Raw genomic sequence first — 21957 nt, forward strand, 5'->3', positions numbered from 1 at the left:
CGAAAAAAAAAAAAAAATCAACGTCAAAGGAATGGTGTTGGTATTAAAATAAGAAGGTGTGTACAGAAAAGCCTTAGGTTCACCTTTCAGAAGAACATGTGCAAAATACATCAAACTCTCCATTTCATCTCTTTAAAAAATAACACAAAAAGTCAAAGCAGCGTTGGTCAGGTTTGATCCTACACTGATCGTGTATTCATTCTCAACCCTGCAGCCCACGCTTCCCAATGTCAAGAATATGGTCATTCATACTAATAAGCCTTTAATAATGTGCTAGTAAGTAATACTGCTGAGCGCTAATTAATGCGTCTCCATGCTGAGCCCACTCCTAACAGTAGAGGGCAGCAGAGTGATCACACCAGCTTAAAAGATGCGTCATATAGACTGGAGAAGCAGCAACACTGGCTGGTCTCAGATCAGAGGGCTTGATTTCCCAGCAGCTTTATCCAAAAATTCTCTTTGCTCTCAGGCAGTGAAGAAACAAAGAAAGGAAACTTTGGAGAAACCAAGCTCTCGTCTTACTTATGTTATGTATATATATATATTTATCAACACACCTCTGGTTTAATATAGATTACGTACAGAGCAACATTTGTGTTCATTACACACAAACAGATTGGGCCGTTTCCTCGTACACAGACATCAGAGGGTATTTGGTTGCCGACATCCACAGAACAGCTTTGGATCATTGCTAGTAAAAAATGACATTAGTGCAAATATAACCCCAAAAGAAAAAACACAAGGTAGAAAAAACACATTGGTTGCAAGGTTATAGCACACATGGGGACAAACACGTTCTGTGGTCAGAGTGGCAGCAAGGTCTACATATAAGTGTGCATCAGGACTTGGCATCCTAAAGTTATCAGTCTTTCACACTCGTTTCAAAGCATATTTCTTCCTTGCCGTGCTTCATCTGCTAAATGCAGTAGCAAAAAGAAAGAGTGTGTTTTTGTGGGGAAAAAAGAAGCTGTGGCTCAGTTTGCTGGTATCAACAATTTATGGAGTAAACTGACTGACGAGCAGGAAAACGCTAATGGTCTTAGAAAATACAGGGTCTCTAATGAAAGGAGCTGATTGGCTCCTGCCATCAGCAACCAACAATGTGAATGATTGGTTGATCTGTGAGTGAGCTAAGCTTGCAACGGTAAGCACGAGTGAGAACCATAAACTAGAGCTAATGAGGCCAAATCCGAGCTCCTTTTCGGCTCTGTGGACTAATTTATACCTCGTCTCTCCATCTTCCCCTTAGTCCATTTGCAGCGTGTGACCTTAACAATAAAGTGCTTTAACAGTAATACAAAAGTTTGGCGATGAGGAATAGAACAGTTTTTTCTGCTGGGACCAGCCAAACAAGTCTGAATCAGATATTGAAGTAGTATAAAAGCAAAAGCTTGACACATGTAAGTTCTTCAATGTGAACCAAGAGTTCACACTGCACCCCTCAGCTAGGCCATACCATGTGTCCTCTGCTTAGCAGCAGGCTTTAGGTCATGTGAATGTCAATAAACAACATTCAATCTGCTAACGCTCAGTATTCACTAAATCACAACACTACTGACACCCAGCAGTGAAAAACAAAAAATGTGGAGAATTTCTAGACGTTATGAAATGTTAAGACTTTGTCACGGTATAAATACAACCATCAGTAATCGATAGTCTGATCAATTTTTAGATAAATCGTGGCACCCAAACACTACGAAATATACAGCGGTGAAAGTTAAAGCTGTACAAACAAAGGCAGGAGCAACCATCGCCCTAAATGTCGGGCATCAAAAGGTAAGGGGTAAAAGCATGACTGTAGGGAGAAAAAAAGAAAGAAAAAGCCGTGATGGAAATCCGATTTTCACATTTTCTGGACATGGTGTAAATTCCCAATTCATTCTGAGATGAGATTAGTGCATCCTGTTTTTGTATTAAATTTGAATCCCTGTGAAAGAACATGTGGAAAACAACTGCACCTGTGATGAAATCACTGCTGGCATGGGTTACACCTATCATGGGATACGTTTCACTGCTCCAAGACAACTGCCTAACGAGTACTAACATTTTGTAAAGCTGCGATCATTGTCCTCTTTTTTTTACATTTTTTAATGCCGAGTGATGAATTTCTGCTTAGAGATTGTTTTAGATCATTTGAAACATAACATGGATATGAAGTTGGACATGATGGGAGAGCCAACAGCAAACAGCTGGACAAGTAGAATAGGGGATTATTTAGATTGTGTAATTATATATGCATGTATGTATGTTGTGTGTGTGTTAAAATGGAGCTCAGGGGTTGAATGGAGGAGGAGGTGGAGGACGTGGAGGAGGTTCCACTGAATGGGGAGTTGGTGGGTTAGATTGTGATGATGACCAGTAGAGTTTGCCTGGCTGTCCACAAGGGAGACTGATTTTAGCTGAGGGGGGATTCGGGTTTAGCAGGGTTCGCCTCTGCTTAGGTCAGTACCTGTGAAGTTGGTTGGTGAAAGGTGGAGACAGAATGGCAGAGAGATGCAGGAGCGTCGGGTGTGTCTGATGTGTAAGAGGTAGAGAAAGAAGATGCAGAAGGGTGATCTGCAGGGGACTGGTGGAGCACAGAATCAGTTGCAAGAGGAGAAGAAGAACAAGAGGAAGATGATAATGGAGGTTTGACGATGGGCAGGGGAGCAGACATGCCAGTGGGGAGGTGGAAGAGGAGGTTTCCCCAGCTGATGTGGCAGTTTCATTATCTCCCTCCTGCTCTACTGACGCTCCCTCTTTCCTGTCATCCAGTAGAGTGCCTTCTTCCTGTCCTGCAGGGTTCTGATTGGCTGCAGGTGTACCTCGGGTAGCTCCACCGTTAGTTGGTGATTGGCTCTTGGTTGTGAACGACAGAGAGGGCATCAGACAGCCAGCGTGGAAGAAATGACTGCACGGAGTGAACACAGCACTGGTCATGTCCTGGAACAAATCAAATTTCACATTAGCCTAGCTTTTAAAGCCCCAGATTAAGTCTGGGTCATGCATCCTCTTTAGATAAACATAAAAACTGTTCATACCTGGAAGCAGATAGCACAGATGTCATTATACTGCTCCAGCTGTGTATTGCTAGCTGTAGGGAGGCTTTTTATCTTGTTTACAGCATCTCTCCTGAGCAGGAAGCTCTGCCAGCCCAGCTGGGCTCTGAGCCAGACGTTATAGTACGAGTGGACCAAGATGATGGTGCTTCCCATCACACTCCACTCGCCAAATACAGTCTCTGATACACCATAGCACACCACGCACACCGCAACCTGGTGAGGTAACAAATCACTGACAGTGAGGCAGAGACAGTGCTGATGCATTACATGACAGTGTCTGTTTACAGTCAGAACTTAGCAAAGAGTTGGTGTGTGTGTGTGTGTGTGACACATAGCAGAAACTCCAGCAATCTGTAGCTCCCATTTACACAATATATGACTTCATCCATGTTCTACACTGGAGCTTTACGAAACTCCTCCACCATGAAGAGAACAACAGATCAACAGAGTGCCAAGCACCTGGCGGTAGAGTGTTTCAGAGTTATTATGGAATTAAAAAACAAGCAAATATACATGTTTAATTATTATTGGGCTGAACTGTTTGGGTAGAGCAAGTTTAAACTATTTAATTTAACGTTTTTGCACACTGCGATGCGGTTGTGTGTTACCTGGAGAGAGGTGAGGATTGAGGAGGAGATGATGATGAGAAGCCAGAAGTCCATGTGGAAGAACTGGCAGATCATATAAGCCATGTACGCTGGAAAGATCAGCAGGAAGAGACAGAGAGAAACTGCACGGAAGTGCTTCCACAAACTCCTACGGGACGGGCAGCAAAACCAGCATATGAGAAAGCAGGCAGGTTGATAGCAGGCTTTGCAAACACACTTTCAGTCAGATTGATGTCAAAAAGACAAACTGCCTGTTTAGGAATGAAGAAAGAAGGACAGTACACCGTAGTATTACTTAATTTATGATGTTAGCATGAGTTGTACTGATGACCATAGATAATGAATTCTGTGATAATTAACTAACTGCCCATAGTTATTAATAGTTGTTTATGATCAGTAAAAATAAAACAAACAGTGGGACACAGAGTTTTCTTAAAAATAAACACATGAAAAAAGTCTTTGGTATATTATCTTAGTTGCCTCTAGATGCTCCCAGGGCTAGGACTATAGGATCAGCTATCTCCAGCATGGACTGCAGGATGGAAGCAGCAACAATAAAGAGGACGATAGAGAGGAGGAAGGCTCTGTGGATGACCTGCAGCTCAATGAGGCCAGTTTGGACAGCAAGGATTAGCAAGGTGATAGCTTCAGTCATCCCCCTGCACAGAGAGGAAACACATTAGAGTTGACACACCACACAATTATATGCCTTGGCTTTGCATTCAAGTTGGAGATCATATACACGTTTATCCAGACTTGACCTTTGGGTATACAATGTCAATTATTTTATCCTATTAGACAGTTGTGTGAAATGCAGACATCCTTAAAGAATAGTTCTAGATATGTGTGTTTCCACACGAAGAGAGGTTGAAACAGACTAAACTAACACACACGTGTGTGTGTGTGTGTGTGCATGTGTGCACGTGTGTGTGCGCGTGAGTACAAAGCTAAAGCACGAAAATGAGTGCGACTGTTTGCAGATGGCACGTTATCTAAACACGGTGAAACAGCAAAGTCAGAGAAGAAGAACAAGCACCACAGCTAGCTCTGCGAGCCTGCTGCCAGTGTGAAATGACACATTTGTGGGCGCTTCCCATGGTGGCGGCATGAAAAGAAGAAAAGGAGAAAGGATGGATGAGTTGGTGCTTAGCGGTGTTGTGCTAAAAAAATGATCGTCTTCCAAAAACCGATCGCTCGTATTTAAACTGCTATAATAACTTGTTGGTCTATAATATGTGAAAACATATATCAAATGTATCCTTCATGGATGAAATCAAGTCATCTTGAGCCACAAACAACATTCCTATAACAAGGTAGAAGCTGCAATGAGTTTTTGGTAGTGACTTTTATATATGCTTTATTTATCTAGTTCCAAAAATGTGGTTGACGTTAAAAAAAAAAGTGTTTGTTTGTTTTTTAAAAAGCGTAATCTGTGCAAGAGGACAGCAGATGTTGCAAGAAATCTAAGAATAGTTGTTTAAAGTTATTTGAAGTGGACAAAGAGGATAAGGCGTTTGTAAACTCTGTTGAGGGAAGTCTATCTAGCAAGATATGTAAAGATATTGGAGATTAAAAAAAGCCCCTAGGGAAACATAGGAAATAATTATTTGTCAGGCAATGACTTGTTGGCAGAAGAAGAGTGGTCCTTGGTAGCCATGACAAGAAGGAGGTCCCATAAATGGGGCTGGGCTGTTTGTTGCTGGCAGGTAAAAGAAAAAACACAGAGAAAAATGAAAATCAGGGGAAGTCCAGGCCTTGGAATTTTCACTCCAAGGTCCCCTGCCTGGACCTCCCCTAGCAGATGAACATAGAGAGGTAGGGTAGGTGAGCCTAGGGCTCGAACCCGGGCCTCTATGTTACTATGCTGCTAGCCCGCCACATGTCGCCACATGACGGGCAAACAAAAGCGGGAAAATTCCTCTATTTAAAGACCACAACGCGCACATCACCAACCAGCCTTTTGGAAATGAGCTGGAGACCAGGCATTTTTGCACTCCAATACTTAGTAAATTTCACACACTCACACCTGATTTTTTCCCTGCACACCTCTTTGGTTTGGGCCTGTTTTCTACCTTCGTTGATATATGTGTAACTGATACATGAGATTGGCCCTTACCGCTGTATGGACTGATATATAGGGTGCCTTAAAGGCCGCCTTAAAACTAAGTGTTTCCCTGAGCTTTTAATTGCGGCTTGAAAAAAGTAAAAAGAAATGAAAAAAAGAGAGAGAGAGAAAAATGGAGGCAGGCTTGAGCTTCGTCTTTCACTCTGGGCCTACCCTGCTGTAGCAGACGGACTACTATCAGAGACTCGAACTAGGGTCGTTAAACTCTGGAGTCCGAATGCTGGCCTCTTAACGCTGTACACCACTCAGCAGGGCGAGTAAACTTTGGGAAAAAAAGGACATTTATCTTTTGTTCTTCAATGTTTTATTTTTTTTTTTGTTATCGTTTTTCTAAATCTATTAAGCTTCTTGTGCAATATTGTTCCACACAAATTACACATGGACACCTAGCAATTTTTTTATTGGCATTCACAAAATGGGACTGGATGTTGGACGGCTTACCAAAGCCTTCCTGCTACCCGAATCCCTGCTTGGAAACCTGCTGGCCGCGGCGGCACCATGTTTCACCACACTCTTCAGCTTCAGCTGTCTTTTTTGCCTCATGGCTATACCCACACTGACCACTCCTTCAATGAAGGTAAATACAAGCAGGTCATTCTGAAAAAGACACACAGCTTATCATCTTATCCTTCTACAACACCTAAAAGCACTCTGTTCATTTCTTCGCTAGATTAGCCACTAGCATACACGCTGTGTTAGAGGCTTGTTGCTACCTAGTTAGCGATGCTACACACCTGTTACTCTGTATTTGTCAATGATTCAGCACTCCTTCGGTTTTGTTATCCATTTTTAGACAGTAATGAGATCATCTGCACACTCCGCTGTCATAGCGTTCGATGTCTGTACTTTAGCCCAGACAGAACTGTGTTAAACCACTGTGAGATATTGGTCATCTGTGTGCTTGTGCAAGTGTGTCTGAAACTGGGGGACCTGATCATAAATGTGTGTCTCCATTGAGCTACAAGTGATCAAAGAAAAGTGCTTCAAAGTGTTGGTTCTGGCATATAAATGAGACAGACCCCAGTGAAATTTAACTGGGGTGATGGGTAAAAATGAACTCCTACCCACAGAAAGGCAGCAGCTCTGCTGTCTGTAGAGACAAGGTCAGAGTTTCTGACCGTCAATCATTTAGGGATGAAAAGTAATCTTTGCCTAAATGTAATAGTTGATTGCACTGCAGCACAGCTTTCTTGATGAGGAAGAGCAGCTGTGCTGTGTTGTCAGCTTCAGCTGCCCAGCATGCACACCTGAAATGTTGGTGGTTTCAGTTGATGGGAACAGAAAGCTATATCACTTTCAGCAAAACGAAAGGTGCTCATTGTTGATGTTATTTGAACAGACCTGTCGCTGTGTCAGTCTGAATGGGAGATTAGAGACCGACACATGTTTGTTGCTGCTCCATGTTCTCTGCAACATTGTGTGTAGTTACTGCAGCTGTGTGTGCATTCTGCTGGCAGGAACAGGAAACAAGTGAAAGAAAACTGGCGAGCACCCTGGAAGGAAAACTTAATCGGACATAACAAGTTAAAACAGTTTGCAAGTTTCAAGCCAAACTGCTGAATCTACCGTCCAGGTTCTCCTTGACAGCGTGACTCTGTGTTGTTCTCCTTCATTCTTCTGTCTCTGTCTGTCAAATCTCAGCGTAATATAAACCAACTATTGTCACGCTCTGCTGGTCGGTGTGCTGGCTGTTTGGTCAAGAATCTCAACCACGAGAAAGTTTGTACGAACGAAGCTAAAAAACCTGTGACAGAGTGTAAAACGTTATTAGCAGCAGTGAAATAAGATTCCAAAAGTTAGTGAAATGGTAGAGGCTATTTTATGGGGGAAAAATTCTTCTTGCACAAAGTGTCCCAATAAACTGAACTTTTTAATACTGAAATACATCTAATGATAAAAAGACAAGCAGAGAATTCATTGTCTGTTTTCAATTGCAGAGCTGGGATGCTCGTCTTCTGATGGAGCGCTCTCGAGCTGTGATGGGTCCAGATATCAGCGCTCACCTGGCTGGTACCAAGAAGGTTCAGCAAGTGCTCGCCAGACCTGGAGTCCTGGAGAGGTTCTTCCCGGACCAGCCTCAAGCTGTGCAGCAGATCTGAGCGACATTGGCTGACCTCTACACTCCAGACATGGTAAGAAAAAGGACACGATTTTTTCATTGTTTGGAAAATTTGGCATTAGATAATCCTCACCTGGGTGTTGCTGTTCAGTGTAAGCAATATCATTCACATTTATTCCTCTGATTTGTTTCTCTGTGGTTGCGTTCGTCTACAGGGTGCAGAGAGGGACAAAACAGTATCAATGGCCTTGGCAGCAGCAGAACGGTTGGTCTTGAAGCCTCAGCGAGAAGGAGGAGGTACAGCGGGGGGACAGACGCATCTTTAAAAATGTTGACAATGCAGCAAATGCTGAAACTTCTGTTTATTGCTCACCATTTGCAGCTTTAATGGCTTCCATTTGTCAGCCAAGGTTTTTCCTACAAGATTTTTTTTAACATGTCTGTGGATTTTTTCTTTTTTTGTGCCCATTCATCCAGAAGAGCATTTGTTAGGTCAAACACCGATGTTTGACGTTTACAATCTCCATTCTGGTTCATCACAATGGTGATCTAGGAGTTAAGATCAGGGCTCAAAGCAAGCCACTCTGCTTCTATGCCAGACACATTCAATCATGTCTTTATGGACCATGTTTGTGCATTAGGTCACAGTCGTGTTGGAAGGGAAAAAGACCCTCCCTAAACTGTTCTCACAATGTTTTAAGCACAAAGTGGTCCAAAATGTCTTGGTAACCTGAAGCGTTAAGATTTCCTTTCACTGGAACCACAAGACCCAGGCCAAAGTCAGAGGAGAAATAAATGAATACTATTCAAAACGTTTAGCTTTCAACTCCTAAAACCGATGCAGGTTAAACCTCTGTTTAATACTAACCTAAAATTCTGGAACATAGACCAAATGACATCAAAAATATCATTTCAGCGACACACGTGACAAACTGTGCCAGTCAACGGGCATAGTTGTAGTTCTTCAAGGTTTGTGAGGGCATTTGGATTCATTTCCGGTTGTCAGCTGTAGGAAGGCCTTATAATGCTCTAATTAGCTTCATTGTGTGGCTAGACAACAATAACAACAGGAAAGTAATCGTTATATAACTTTTATTGTGAAGAACATATGGCTATGGATACTGCTGACTAATAGTAGTAATAGTAATTGACAGCTTCCAGTCAGTGGGTCCTTTCTTCTCTGATGCTTACATCTTCAAGCGCCATAACCAAGGTTCTATATCAAAATGGTGGCTTTTCATTGGTGTTAACTTTAGACATCACATTTATAAGGCTCTTTAAAAACGTCATTTATTAAACTTTTCTCTTACCTGAAATAAACAGGCTGTCTTGATTCAATGCAGATTATCACAAATTTCACACAGTGTATCAATATTCTATGTGTTTCTTTTATGAGCTGTATCTTAACCATGTAGCTATCGAAACTGTGTTTTAATGACATCGCAGGTACAAATAACAACAAAAATCATCATATTTGGCAAATGTTTTATTATGAAAGACAACAAAATTGAAATAAAAAACATTTATATCTGTCAAACAAGACACAAAGCTGTGTGTCGCTGTAATGGACATGGAACTGAAGTTGAAAAGCTCAACATAAGAAAACGCTGGGAAACAAACAAACAAACAAAAAACTTCACTTTATACTTTCCATATTTATTGATTGATCTGGAACGAGTCCTTTGTCTCCCAGGAAACTCTTCACCACTGAAAACAGAATGGGGAAAAATGAAGCTTGCACTGGCTTCCAATTAAATACCGTATTCAATTTAAAATACTACTTTTCACTTACAAAACTATTAATAATTTGGCGCCGAGCTACCTCAATGAGCTTCTTAGGTTACACACTCCTGTCAGAGCACTTAGATCTGCTACCCAACTTCTTCTGGAGCAACCTCGTTCTCGGCTGAAGTCTCGCGGCGACCGCGCGTTTGCTGTAGCTGCCCCAGTCTTATGGAACAACCTTCCTGTTGCTATCCGGGCGTCTGACTCTATGCCACTGTTTAAATCACGGCTGAAGACTTATTTGTTTAATCTTGCTTTTCCACCTAGTTAACATTTGGTGTGCGTTGGTACATTTTTATCCGTTATGCTTGTGAACTACTTTTATATCATATGATTGTCAAGGTTTTATAATTGATACGTGCCAGGTCCTTTCTCTTTTCCCTCCCATCTCCTTTTTCCTATTTTATTTTTGTCAAGCACCTTGGTATACCCTTGGTTTTTTAGTGTGCTTTATAAATAAAGTTTTATTATTATTATTATTATTATTATTATTATTATTATGGATGGCAGACAGTTGGTGTCGTAAACCACCGCCTCTGTTCAAAGATGGTCGCTCACAGTGGACATAGATGGCTTCCTCCACTCCTCTTTCAAACCATCTGTCCTCTCTGTCCAAAATGTGAACATTGGCATCCTCGAAAGAGTGTCCTTTATCCTTTAGATGCAGATGGACTGCTGAGTCTTGTCCTGTGGAGGTGGCTCTTCTATGTTGTGCCATGCACTTGTGAAGTGACTGTTTGTTCTCTCCAATGTAGAGGTCTGGGCATTCCTCGCTGCACTGTACAGCATACACCACGTTGTTAAGTCTGTGTTTTGGAGTTTTGTCTTTCGGGTGAACCAGTTTCTGTCTGCGTGTGTTGCTGGGTCTGAAGTACACTGGGATGTCGTGTTTGGAGAAAACTCTCCTGAGTTTTTCTGATACACCGGCTACATAGGGGATGACAATGTTGTTGCCTCTGTCTTTCTTATCCTCCCTCGCTGGTGTCTGATCTTCTTTTCTGTGCCTCTTTGCTGACTTTATAAACGCCCAGTTAGGATAACCGCATGTTTTGAGTGCTTCCTTTACATGTGTGCGTTCCTTCTTTTTTCCCTCAGGCTTAGAGGGAACATGTTCTGGTGGTGGTCAGCGGGCCCGGTGGCGCCGGTGTCCGGCAGCCTCGCCTCTGTCAGTGTGCCCCTGGGCAGCTGTGGCTACAATGTAGCTTGCTATTCCTCTTTGAATAGTACTCATGGCCGTTGATCAGTGGTCATGAGAATTTGCATTTTAATGATCTAGGAACTGTACTCAGGAAGTGATGCTGGTTTAACTTCAAATTTAACTGTAATGTTTCTGTTTTTCTCACATGAACTTCTGACATCAGCAGTTGTGTAGCAGGAGTCTGGAGGAGGATATGTCTTCCTAAAACTTTGTTCATTAAGTGCTCAAATTTTCAATACTGCGATGGCACCAGTTAACTCATTGTGCTGAAGGACTAATCTAAGTTGTCTAACTCTGACTATATGCCAGTACATCAGTGATCAGAGCACCGCTTTAACTGTTCTAACCTGCAGTAACTCCACTTTATGTTACAATCAGATAATTGAGGCCATAAAATAAGGAAAGTGTTACATGAGTTTCAGTGAACTCAAGTCTTACAGTAGCTTATTTTACTGGCTATTCATGCATGAACAAGTTCTTGTGCAGATTTACAAAGAGTACAATTATCTAAAATTCCAGGCACAGTAACATTTATTCTACAATGTTGTGGCTTAGTTTGACTTGATCTCGTGCCTGAATCAACTCTGTGCTCAGTTGTTGTAATGCTAACTTAACTGTCAGTGTTTTATTTTGATCTTTGTTTCCACAGGAGCAGGAACATTAGAAGCTGCTGTAGTAACTGCTGCTGTTCTCCTGCCTGTCATATTCTTCTCTGTCTTCCTGTGGATTCAGTGAGCAGATTTGTTACATTATTGTTTGGGAGATAAACTTTGATTTTAACAGTTTATGAATGTCATTATTTTGTTCAACATTAATTGTCCCAACCAGAAAAAAGAGGATGTCCAAGGAACCTGTTAAATCTGAAGACAGAGCCAACAACTGTCAGGGTCCTGGGTCCCCTGACCCAGCATGTTTAATTCTTTATGATTTTTGTAGTATTGTTCTTGTGAGTTGTATCGTTTCTAGTTTCGATCCCTTGCCCTTCGTGTTTCTCTGTGTCCCCTCTGTTCTGTGTGGTCTGTCTGCATGTTGAGTTTCCCTCTGTGTCTTTCGGTTCTTAGAGTCCTCTGTCTTATGGTTTATGTCTCTGTGTTTCTTAGTTGCTGTCTCCACTGTGCCAAGTTCGTGTCTCTGTGTCATACTTCCTGTTTTACTTTGAAGGTCCGTGTCTTATGTGAATGTGTCCTGCTTTGCTTCCTTGTCTCGTCAGTCCTGATTTCTCCCAGCTGTGCTCTCCTTCTGTGTCTCATTCCCCTCGTTACTTCCCAGTGTATTTAAACCCTGTGTTTCTCTGAGTCAGTGTCGCGTCGTCCCTCATGCTGTGTGTGATTCTCCCCGTGTCTCCTGGTATGCGTTATGATTAGTTTTTCCCAGTTTAGTTTTGCATTGCTTGTGTTCTGTTCTCCAGCAATAAAGCTGTGCTTTTGAGTTCAAGTTCTGTCCCCTTGAGTTTGCGTTTGGGTCCAATCCCTGCCTGCCACACAGCGAAACATGACAACAACAGAGGACAGGTGAAAACAGTCACATCAGTGTTGTACAAATAACCAACATTGTGGTTTTAAACTTCCTGGTGGACTCACAAATACTTCTTTGCTGTTGTTCTTTAACTCAAATACATTTGATGACATTTGTAGCTGAGACTTTTTTCCTATACAGTGTTTACCTGATCAGAGACAGCCAGAGGAGCAGGATGATCTTCAGTATACCAGCATCCACTTCTCCAACAACCAGGCAGATCCTCTCTACTCCAACATCAGAGCAGCTCAGCCTCACAGACACATGCAGGAACAGGAAGTTACTGAGTCACTGCTGTTAGATTTAACAGAGGCAGTGCAGCCAAGAGGTGAGAGAGACTGTCCTCTCATGTCTAAGAAACAAACTCGCTGCTTTTACTGTTCTTTTTCACCATTAATGGAAATGATTTCAGTTGATGCTATATCCTCCAAATCATGAAATGTTCTTCTCTGTTTTCAGAGACAGAAGTCAGGAAACAGGAGAGTCTCCATGTGCACTGTTCTCCACAGTCAACAAAACCAGATGAAGGGACGGGTTGATGATGATGTGATATTTATGTAGACTTAAAAAAAAAAAAAAAAGATTAAGCTCAATTGTAGTTAACTGGTTCATAAAATAGGTGAAAATGCATTATATGTTAAGTTTAGTAAAAAAAAAAAAAAAAAAAATTACTGTTGTGTAAAGCATTTTCCTCTTTTTTTAGATATTTGTTGTTGTGAAATGTAACACTTTCAATAATAGACCAAGATCTGAGTGTATACAAAATGCAGATTTTAAATGAAGAATAATTTTTTAAGGGACAAGCAGCTATCCAGACCTACCTGGATGTAGGAATCCAATAAAGTCTTTTCACAACAGACATGTCAAAGTGGATCAGCTTCCTCACTTTGTTCAATGATTTCACTCCTCTAAATCACACTGATCACACTTTGCTAACTGTACCAGTTTCCATGGACTGCAGTAGCTGCTTCAAATAAACAGCCAGATTCCTCGACCGCTCTCTAGTTACAGCCGTCGTGGTCTGCTGTGTGGCAGGTAGAGTGTGGACTCAGATGCAGGACACAGAAGGCAGAAATAAACTCATAAAGTTCACTAAATGTTTACAAACGTCAAGAAGTCACAAGCAAAGAGAGACCACACCATGACACATGTTTAAACAAGGAATGTTTATTCATCAAAACTAGTTATTAATCAAATAGACCTGTTCAAAGCACCACAGTGGTAGAACGATATCACACAGCACCGTCACATGATATTAAACAGAAACTGGCAACAGGGCTCTGTAGAGTGAGCGATCATAATGAAGCAGTTTAAGTTGTGATTCAACCTGCTCTTCATATTTCAGGCCACCAGATGTCACCAAAGACAACTGTGTTGAAAAGTTTCAAGTAATGAAACCTTTTTCAGTAAAAGCTTCAGAAAGCTTTATTTGGCCATCAGTAAACAAAACAACATCAGAGCAGGACAGAAACAAAACAGACTGAAGCAGGACTCCAGGAGAACAGGACAAAACAGCAATGAGGGGTTAAATACATGTAGGCAGAGTGGAGACAGCTGAGGAAAAACACACAGCTGAACTAAATCTGATAACAAAAAATGCTGAGGTGTAATTAAACACTAGACACAGGAGACACAGGCTACCAGAATAAAACAGGAAATAACTGAATGTGGGAACAGAATCATGGACTTGACACAATTCAATTCAATTTTATTTATACAGCGCCAAATCACAACAACAATCGCCTCAAGGTGCTTTATATTGTAAGGTAGACCCTACAACAATACTGTGGCGGAGGTGTGGTCCGTGGCTCGGCTGCAGGGGAGGCAGGTGAGAAAACAGCTGGTGGCGTTTGGTCTGATGACAGTCTTCTTTCCCCCTTTTTAGTGAGACGGGAGAGGAGAGGAGGGGCTGTAAAAAGCTGAGACGGGTGCTGTCTAGACTGTGAACTGTCACAAAAAAAAAGTCAGAAATAAACGTAACATCTCGCTGTATCGAGCCGTGTGTGTGTGGAGTGCATTCTACAAATACATACAGAGAAAAACCCAACAATCATATGACCCCTTATGAGCAACCACTTTGGCAACAGTGGGAAGGAAAAACTCCCTTTTAACAGAAAGAAACCTCCAGCAGAACCAGGCTCAGGGAGGGGCAGCCATCTGCTGGGACCAGTTGAGAGAAGGAAGACAGAACAAAAGACATGCTGTGAGAGCCAGAGATTAATAAATAGCATGATGAAGTGCACCCAGAGGTTGCCCTTTGTTCAAAATTAAAGTCTACAAATCAATAACATCACACTGGCCTATGTTTATATACAGTCTATGATTACATGTCAGTGAGATCTTGGAGCTGCCAGTATGCAAAGCTGCAGCTTTAGAATTTAGGCTCTGATCCTTTTTTCCACCATTTTTTATTTTTCTTCTTCCTTTCATCATTTCCTCTTATTGTCCCTTTACATACTCTTTGCTTCGCTCCAGTCTACTGCCAGAATTTCGCACCAAGCTTCAAGGAAAGCGAAATGAACGCCATCGCCATCACCTCTCTCTTTCTAGTCCCTGTCAGTACTCTTGCTGCAACATTTTGGATTAACTGAAGTCTTTTCAAGGTGTTTTTTAGGACAAACTGGCTGAAACTCTTCAAATAAGCCAATAAGCATAACTCAGAAAGATCAGTTGGAGAAAAAGACTCAATATCAATGATACTCAAAGTAGCTGCAGATAATGTTACATCTGTGAGATGATTATGAGTCATTTTTTTCTCTAATGGTTAAATTTTATTTGTGAAGAAGTTCATGACGTCATTACTAGTTAACGTTAAAAGAATCGTTGGCTCAACAGTGCTCTGACTCTTTGTCAGCCTGGCTACAGTGCTGAAGAGAAACTTAGGGTTGTTCTTACTTTCTTCAATCAGTGATGAATAGTAAGATGTTCTAGCTTTACGGGGGGCTTTTTAAAGTTTTGATCTAAATTTCCAGCTGGGATGGACAAGGCTAAACATCAGGCTTTCAAATAAATTAAACTCTGTATTGATCTTTGTTTAATTAATAAGCTGGTGTGGAAGATTGCTGCCACACCGCCTCCTCGGCCTGTGCTTCAAAGGCTCTGATAGTTAGTATGACTCAGGGGTGTTAATTCATTGAAACTTACATAATCATCCTGCTGTAACCAGATTTCAGTAAGGCAGAGTAAATCGATTTGTTGATCCATTATTAAGTCATGTAATAACTCTTTGGTGCTGTTGAGGATACTGTATTGTTCTTTCTTATTTTATTTTTTTTACATTTAAGTCTTTTTTTTTTTGCTGGTTTTAGTTAGTTTTTTGTCTGTTTGGGAGCTGACACAGTCTCTATGGAGATGGGGTTTTAGGGGGATAACAGTAGGAGAGAAGCTGCAGAGGTGTGTGAGACTGCAACTCTGCTTACATGTCCAACACTGGATAATCATGTTTCAGGGGATTTCATAAATTTGCCAGATTTCTAGAAATAAGAGCTGCTTCATCCAAAGTGGGATTGTCTCCCAACCAGACCAGGTTTCCTCCAGAAAGTTTCCCAATTATCTATCAAGCCCACATCATTTCTTGGACACCAGTCAGACAGCCAGCAATTTAAGGAGAACATGCAGCTAAACATGTCACTCCTGGTCTGATGGGGAGGGGACTACAGAGTCTGACATTGTGTTTGCAAAGTTACACACTGATTCAATATTGATTTTAGTGACCTCTGATTGATGTAACCGGGTGTCATTATTGCTGATGTGAATTATATTTTTACTGAATTCAGGTTTACCGTCAGCCAGCAGTTTTAAATTTCCCTCAGTGTCGCCTGCTCTGGCCCCTGGAAGACAATTGACTATGGTTGCTGCTGTCTTCACGTGTCTCAGAAAAGAATCACCAATTACCAGAGTTTGATCCCTGGCGGGTGTGTCGCTGAGTGGGGAAAACAGTTAGACACATGAACAGGTTGGTGGTGCATCAGGGCTTCTGTTTATGCTTCCTCCTGACCGTCACCCAGCCATCATGTTTTCCCGTCTGCTCAGGATTACCTGCTGGGAGACAGTTAGCAGGGCCTACGCCACCTTCCACTGCTCCGGCTACAGGGGCCTGACCAGCTACGGGTTTTCAAGGGTGGGATTTCCAGTGTTCAATTCAGCAATCCAGGCCTCCAGAGCTGCAGAAAGGCTACATTTATTACAAGTATCATTACTGCTCATTAAAAAAAAAAAAGCAGAACTGCTTCTCCAGAGTCAGAGGAGTCTTCCACAATTATTGGGTTTGACATATCAGGTTAAATAAAGACTGCTGAGGAGGAAGCATGGCTTGGGCCCATCTCAGAGCTCACCCTCGCAGCAGGATAACCATGAATGCAATTTTTGCACAGTCTGAGGAACAAATTCTCCTCTGTTGATGAAACACTGTATGAGGAAACCTCCGTTCTTTTCACTGGTAAAAACTTCAGGTGTAGGAAGAGGCCTCTCCAGAGGTACAACCTCCCTGAGCTGTGCTGCTGACCATGTCCATCGTTTTATGACCACAGTATACTCATCTTATAACGGATGTCAATCCAGCAGATTATCTTTGGTATGTGGTGGATCAGGAGATTTGCAACATGGATGCAAAGCCGACAAATCTGAAGCAACTGTGTGATGCTATCATGTCAATGTGAAACTAAATCTGCGAGGAATCTTTCCAGGTCTTTGTTGAATCTGTGCCACAAAGAATTAAGGCAGTTCTGAAGGTAAAAGAAGGTCCAAAACAGTACTGGCAAGGTGTAACTAATGAAGTGGCCAGTGACTGTATTTAGTGTCTAGATGTTTTTTTCAGTATTTTATTCACTTAATAGCAGGACAGAATACCACATGACTGCGGCCTTGTGTTATACCCTCTCTGCTGCAGTGATGCTGCAGACAAACACAAACATGATCAGACATTTAAGAAGAGCCTCTTAAAGATGAAGGTCTGTGTCTCTTGACCTAAACACATAATCCAGTTAAATCTAATTTATGCTCATTAATGCCCCTCAAACTGTAACTTAAAGTAATAAATTGGTTACTGATTAATTACAGAAGTACATTTGTGAGCATAAAGATGTAAGCCTTGGACCATCGGGATGAAATGTGGTTGGGAAACTTAACAAGCATTGATAAAGCTTCATCAGTAGCTTGAGCAAGAGCTCAAAACCTTCGATCACCACGGGTGGTTAGCAGACTGTGGTTGCACCATGCAGCCTAACAACATGCAGTAAATTGCAGGTTAAAGCAGTCTGCTTACACATTGTTAAACGAGGGAAGGGAACTAATGTGGCTGTCACATTACCCTTTTGTCCCATTTCATCCCAGGATTTGATTAAATTGCTGCTCACTTTCTCCAATACTTAAAACTGATCAGTAGGACCTGAAACTGCAAACATTCAAACATTCAGGCCAAGTAAGAATCGGTTGTTGAACGTATTAATCTTCTACAATAAGCAAATGAATAAATAAACAGGAGAAAGCTACAGTACTAACAGAGTCATGCAAGTTTTTGACAGGGAGGTTAAACTCATGCAAATTAGCTTCACCCAGGCTCATGAAAACACTGATAGCAGATCATTTGTGTCAGTGTGTCAGGATGGTTTATATTTGAGCTTCTTGTTCACACAGAACAATTTTTCTTCATTTTTTAACGATTACCAAAGTCTGTGAATCCCCAAATTGTTCAGTTGTTCTTTTTGCTCCCCATGAGGTCACTTTCACCATGTGACAAACACAACACCCCACTGTACACACTCGGGCCACCAGCAACTTTCTACATCCTCAATAAAAAGCTGACAGGTTGCAATGATGTTCTGAATAACTTATTAAGAAAACAACTAAATGCACAGAAATATTATGAAAACTGGTTTATTTTATATCTCCTAGTTTGAAATGAAGCAATAAAAACATGTATAAAACATCACAAACTGCAATATTGTACAAATGCTTACGTCCTGCTGATGCAATGGAGACATCTTCCAGTGACAGGCTTCATCCGTGTGTGTGTGAGGAGGCTCCTAAACCCACCGACACAGAAGTGCATGTTCACAACTCCCTCTGTGCAGGCGGGGTCAGGACCCCCTCACCCTGGGGGAGGAGGGGTGGTGCTGTGGCCAGTCAGGTATGAAGTGCTGAGAGTGGATCGTTGGTCCTCTGTGCAGCTCTGTCCACTCTCAGCTTCCCTGCAAAGCAATAACACACGAAAGACATCATTTTAACACAAAACAGCATTTCCATTGTTGGTAGCTGCAGCATGTTGTTAAAATGCAATTTTAAACTCAACATATACACACAATAACTATAAATAAACTTAAACCTACAGTACTGTAGGACGATGATTTATACCAGCTATTGGAAGGATTTAGTCTTCAAGACAGTTTGTAGCCAATGTGAGGTGATAACTTACATAGCTGGAACACAGCACCACTCTCCAGTTTGTCATTTGGTCATCCATCCTTCTCATCGGGCTGGGGTAAGGCTGTCTTCTGGGTGGAGTATCTCTCTTTGTTAGCTCCGTCTTGGACGTTGAGTGTCTGAAGTGCTGAATGCTGGGAGAGGACAAGTGTAAAGCACCTGAAGACAAAAAGACAAAAAGAAAAGCATGAATTCACAGATCACCGAGTTGTTCAATTTACTTTTCTTCTGTTATGTGTTTTTACCTCACCTCTGATCCCTCAGCCACAGGCTATACCTAATGTAAAAACAAGAGACTACAGTCAGTTCACTACATCATTTTTAAAACTTTTCTAAATATTTGTGTTGACATTAAGTACGGACTTACCTTTGTCCTGCATGTCGAGCTAGAGCTTGAGAAAAATATGTAAGTCATTTAAATAGTTACCTGTGATATTAAGAAAAATAGAAGTAACACTACCTAAAAAACTACCTTTCAGTCACACAGGCAATGTCACATATTAAGAAAAAAACAATACATTTCACACGTGTTAGTTAATATTCTTTAAAAGTCAGATATTCTTAGTTAGCTGTCTTACAAACATCACAAAACACAAAGGCTTAACTTAAACATTACAAAGTTAATTAAAAATTAAAAGATATTTATAAGAAGCTGTCCTCAAAGCAAGAAAGTGTCTTACAAACACTGCAAGACGCAAAGGCCAACTTAAACGTTTAAAGTTTAAAAACACGTTCTAACATAATCTAATCAGAGTCACTGTCATCAAGTGAAAGGCTAAAAGGCCTCTCCCAGAAACGTCTGACTCCAAAAGAACCTGAGGATGTTGAAGGGCATCGAATGTGTCACTTACCTTGCACCTCTTTGCACTTACCTCTTCAGTGCAGATGTCTTCTCTGCTTCTCTTGCTGAGGAGGTGAGAGCTGAGGTTGAAGGAGAAGGAGAAGGAGAAGCTGTGGGATCAGCAGAGGAAGCAGCTGAGGGAGGAGGTGATGGAGCAGGAGAGGAAGCAGCTGAGGGAGTAGATAAGAGAGCAGGGGAGGAAGGAGCAGCTGAGGGAGGAGGTGATGGAGCAGGAGAGGAAGCAGCTGAGGGAGTAGATAAGAGAGCAGGGAAGAAGGAGCAGCTGAAGGAGGAGCAGCTGACGGATAACCGACTGGGACAACGACTCGAGGGAAGAGTAGGTCGTTGGCGTGGCCGAAAGATGGCATAACGAATGGGGCATCACCTGAAGCAAAGGATTAAACCAATCCTGCCAATCGGGAGGGAGCTGGATATCAAAGTCCTGTGCTTCACCAGAAGAGGTGGTGCTCAGGAGACTGTCATCCAGGATCCAGATGTCTTCAGGGCGAGGAAACAAGTTTAAATAACATTAGGAATGTAATAAACACCAAGTGCTAAGAAATAGACCTACATCTGTTAGTTTGAGCAGATGATGAGAGAAAAGCATTTTAGGCTACATTTATGTCAGACTGAATGCCACTTCTACTTGTTCATGCAAGAAAAAAAACAACTAAGTCAACTAAGTTCACATCATTAAGTGAAGCATCCATTTTTAATAGAAGAGCTCTAACACAGCAGCGTGTATGCTAGCGGCTAATCTAGCGAAGAAATGAACAGAGTGCTTTTAGGTGTTGTAGAAGGATAAGATGATAAGCTGTGTGTGTTTTTCAGAATGACCTGCTTGTATTTACCTTCATTGATGAGTGGGACTAGGTAGGTGTGCTGAAAAGAGGCCAAAAAGCTGAGGCTGAAGAGCGTGGTGTAAAGCTAGTGGCGCCGCCAGCAGGTTTCCAAGCAGGGATTCCTGGTAGCAGGAAGGCTTTGGCTTGGTAAGCCGTCCAACATTGGCAGTCCCATTTTGTGAAAGGCAATGAAACCTGCTGGCGGCGCCACTAGCTTTACACCACGCTCTTCAGCCTCAGCTTTTGGCCTCTTTTCAGCACACCTACCTAGTCCCACTCATCAATGAAGGTAAATACAAGCAGGTCATTCTGAAAAACACACACAGCTTATCATCTTATCCTTCTACAACACCTAAAAGCACTCTGTTCATTTCTTCGCTAGATTAGCCGCTAGCATACACGCTGCTGTGTTAGAGGCTTGTTGCTACCTAGTTAGCCATGCTGCACACCTGTTACTCTGTATTTGTCAATGATTCGGCACTCCTTCGGTTTTGTTATCCATTTTTAGACAGTAATGAGATCATCTGCACACTCCACAGAGCTCCAGAGTTACTGTTCATAGCAAAAGTGTAATGCTGTCCTTGGAGATTTTCACCTAAGACTGTGAGTGTGAGTGTGTAATGGATTTCAAAGTGTTTAAGTGTTCAGAGCACTCTACAGCCTGGTAAGGTGGCAAGTTTGAAAAGAGCAGCAGAAGGTATCAGTACTGTAGTGTAACTTGTTCTTTCCTTTCCTAACAGTGAACAGAGTGCCGATTATTATCGACAGCTACGTCACCCGGGGTGAAAGTAGTGTGGGAGACCATCAGGACCCAGCTGGGTTTCCTTGGTCCAGAGGTTTGGAGAAACCTCTTCCTTTTCTTTCATCACAGCTGTCCTGTGCCAGATGTTCTGTTGACCCACTGAGAGAGGCGTGTTTGAGAAAGATCAGGAAGACTGAAGCTCATGGTAGGAATGAAGGAGGACCTTGTGAGCTCCACCAGCAGCTCCCTCACAAGGAACTGTTCACAAGTCCACTGCAGGCACGCCCCAGAAGATGGATAAAGGCAGCGTTTCATGAAGACACTGGAACCAATCTATCTTCATAACAGTGAGTTTTATCAACAGGTCATATGCTCTTGAGACATAGTCTGGCGATAGCGATTATACACAAATTGTGGGTGTGTTTAAATTGTAGCAGCTATGTGGTGTAGCTTATAGCAACATGTACTGTGTGCTCTGGATGCTTGTAGGTGAAAGCAGCATAGTTCACTACAAAAAGCTTTCATGGTCAACATTTCTGCCTCTATAAAGCAAAAATGTATCAGGAATTCATAGATCAAACTTTATGAGTCCCTCGGGTGGGTTCAGCCTATCATGCATTTTAATCTCCTTTCCAATAACACAGAGTGACATGATTTGAAAGTTGAAATTGTTTCCAATTAACCAACTTGTTTCATTTGAGTTTATCTGATAAAAAAAATGCTGGTAAGTAAGCTTGTTGCAGTATTGGATGTAAATTGTGTATGCTGCTGAAATATCTAA

The 21957-nt window shown here is 41.9% G+C and overlaps 1 protein-coding gene and 2 long non-coding RNA genes across 8 annotated transcripts; 1 reads left to right on the forward strand and 2 right to left on the reverse strand.

The window, feature by feature from the left end:
• Positions 1–2654: 2654 nt before the first annotated feature.
• On the reverse strand, positions 2655–6275 carry LOC109197972 (RING finger protein 145-like; the record flags this gene model as incomplete). Its single annotated transcript, XM_025904741.1, has 5 exons — positions 6216–6275; positions 4130–4308; positions 3650–3797; positions 3021–3254; positions 2655–2922 (listed from the first exon to the last, which is right to left on the reverse strand). Coding segments are annotated over exons 3-5 (586 nt in total), but the record flags the coding sequence as incomplete, so codon positions are not given.
• Positions 6275–12627, forward strand: LOC109197975 (uncharacterized). Of its 6 annotated transcripts, none has more exons than XR_002058982.2 (5): positions 6275–6351; positions 7712–7906; positions 8049–8130; positions 11466–12327; positions 12473–12627. It is a non-coding gene; the product is annotated as an uncharacterized LOC109197975 (long non-coding RNA). The 6 variants fall into 6 exon arrangements; XR_002058978.2 differs by lacking the exon at positions 6275–6351 and adding an exon at positions 6981–7085; XR_002058977.2 differs by lacking the exon at positions 6275–6351 and adding an exon at positions 7092–7347.
• Positions 12628–18443: 5816 nt separating this feature from the next.
• On the reverse strand, positions 18444–19129 carry LOC109197974 (uncharacterized). The gene is made up of 3 exons (XR_003218112.1): positions 18997–19129; positions 18744–18910; positions 18444–18519 (listed from the first exon to the last, which is right to left on the reverse strand). It is a non-coding gene; the product is annotated as an uncharacterized LOC109197974 (long non-coding RNA).
• Between the last annotated feature and the right edge of the window lie 2828 nt (positions 19130–21957).

The sequence above is a fragment of the Oreochromis niloticus genome, unplaced genomic scaffold (assembly GCF_001858045.2).
Source record: "Oreochromis niloticus isolate F11D_XX unplaced genomic scaffold, O_niloticus_UMD_NMBU tig00006644_pilon, whole genome shotgun sequence".
Lineage (NCBI taxonomy): Eukaryota > Metazoa > Chordata > Actinopteri > Cichliformes > Cichlidae > Oreochromis > Oreochromis niloticus.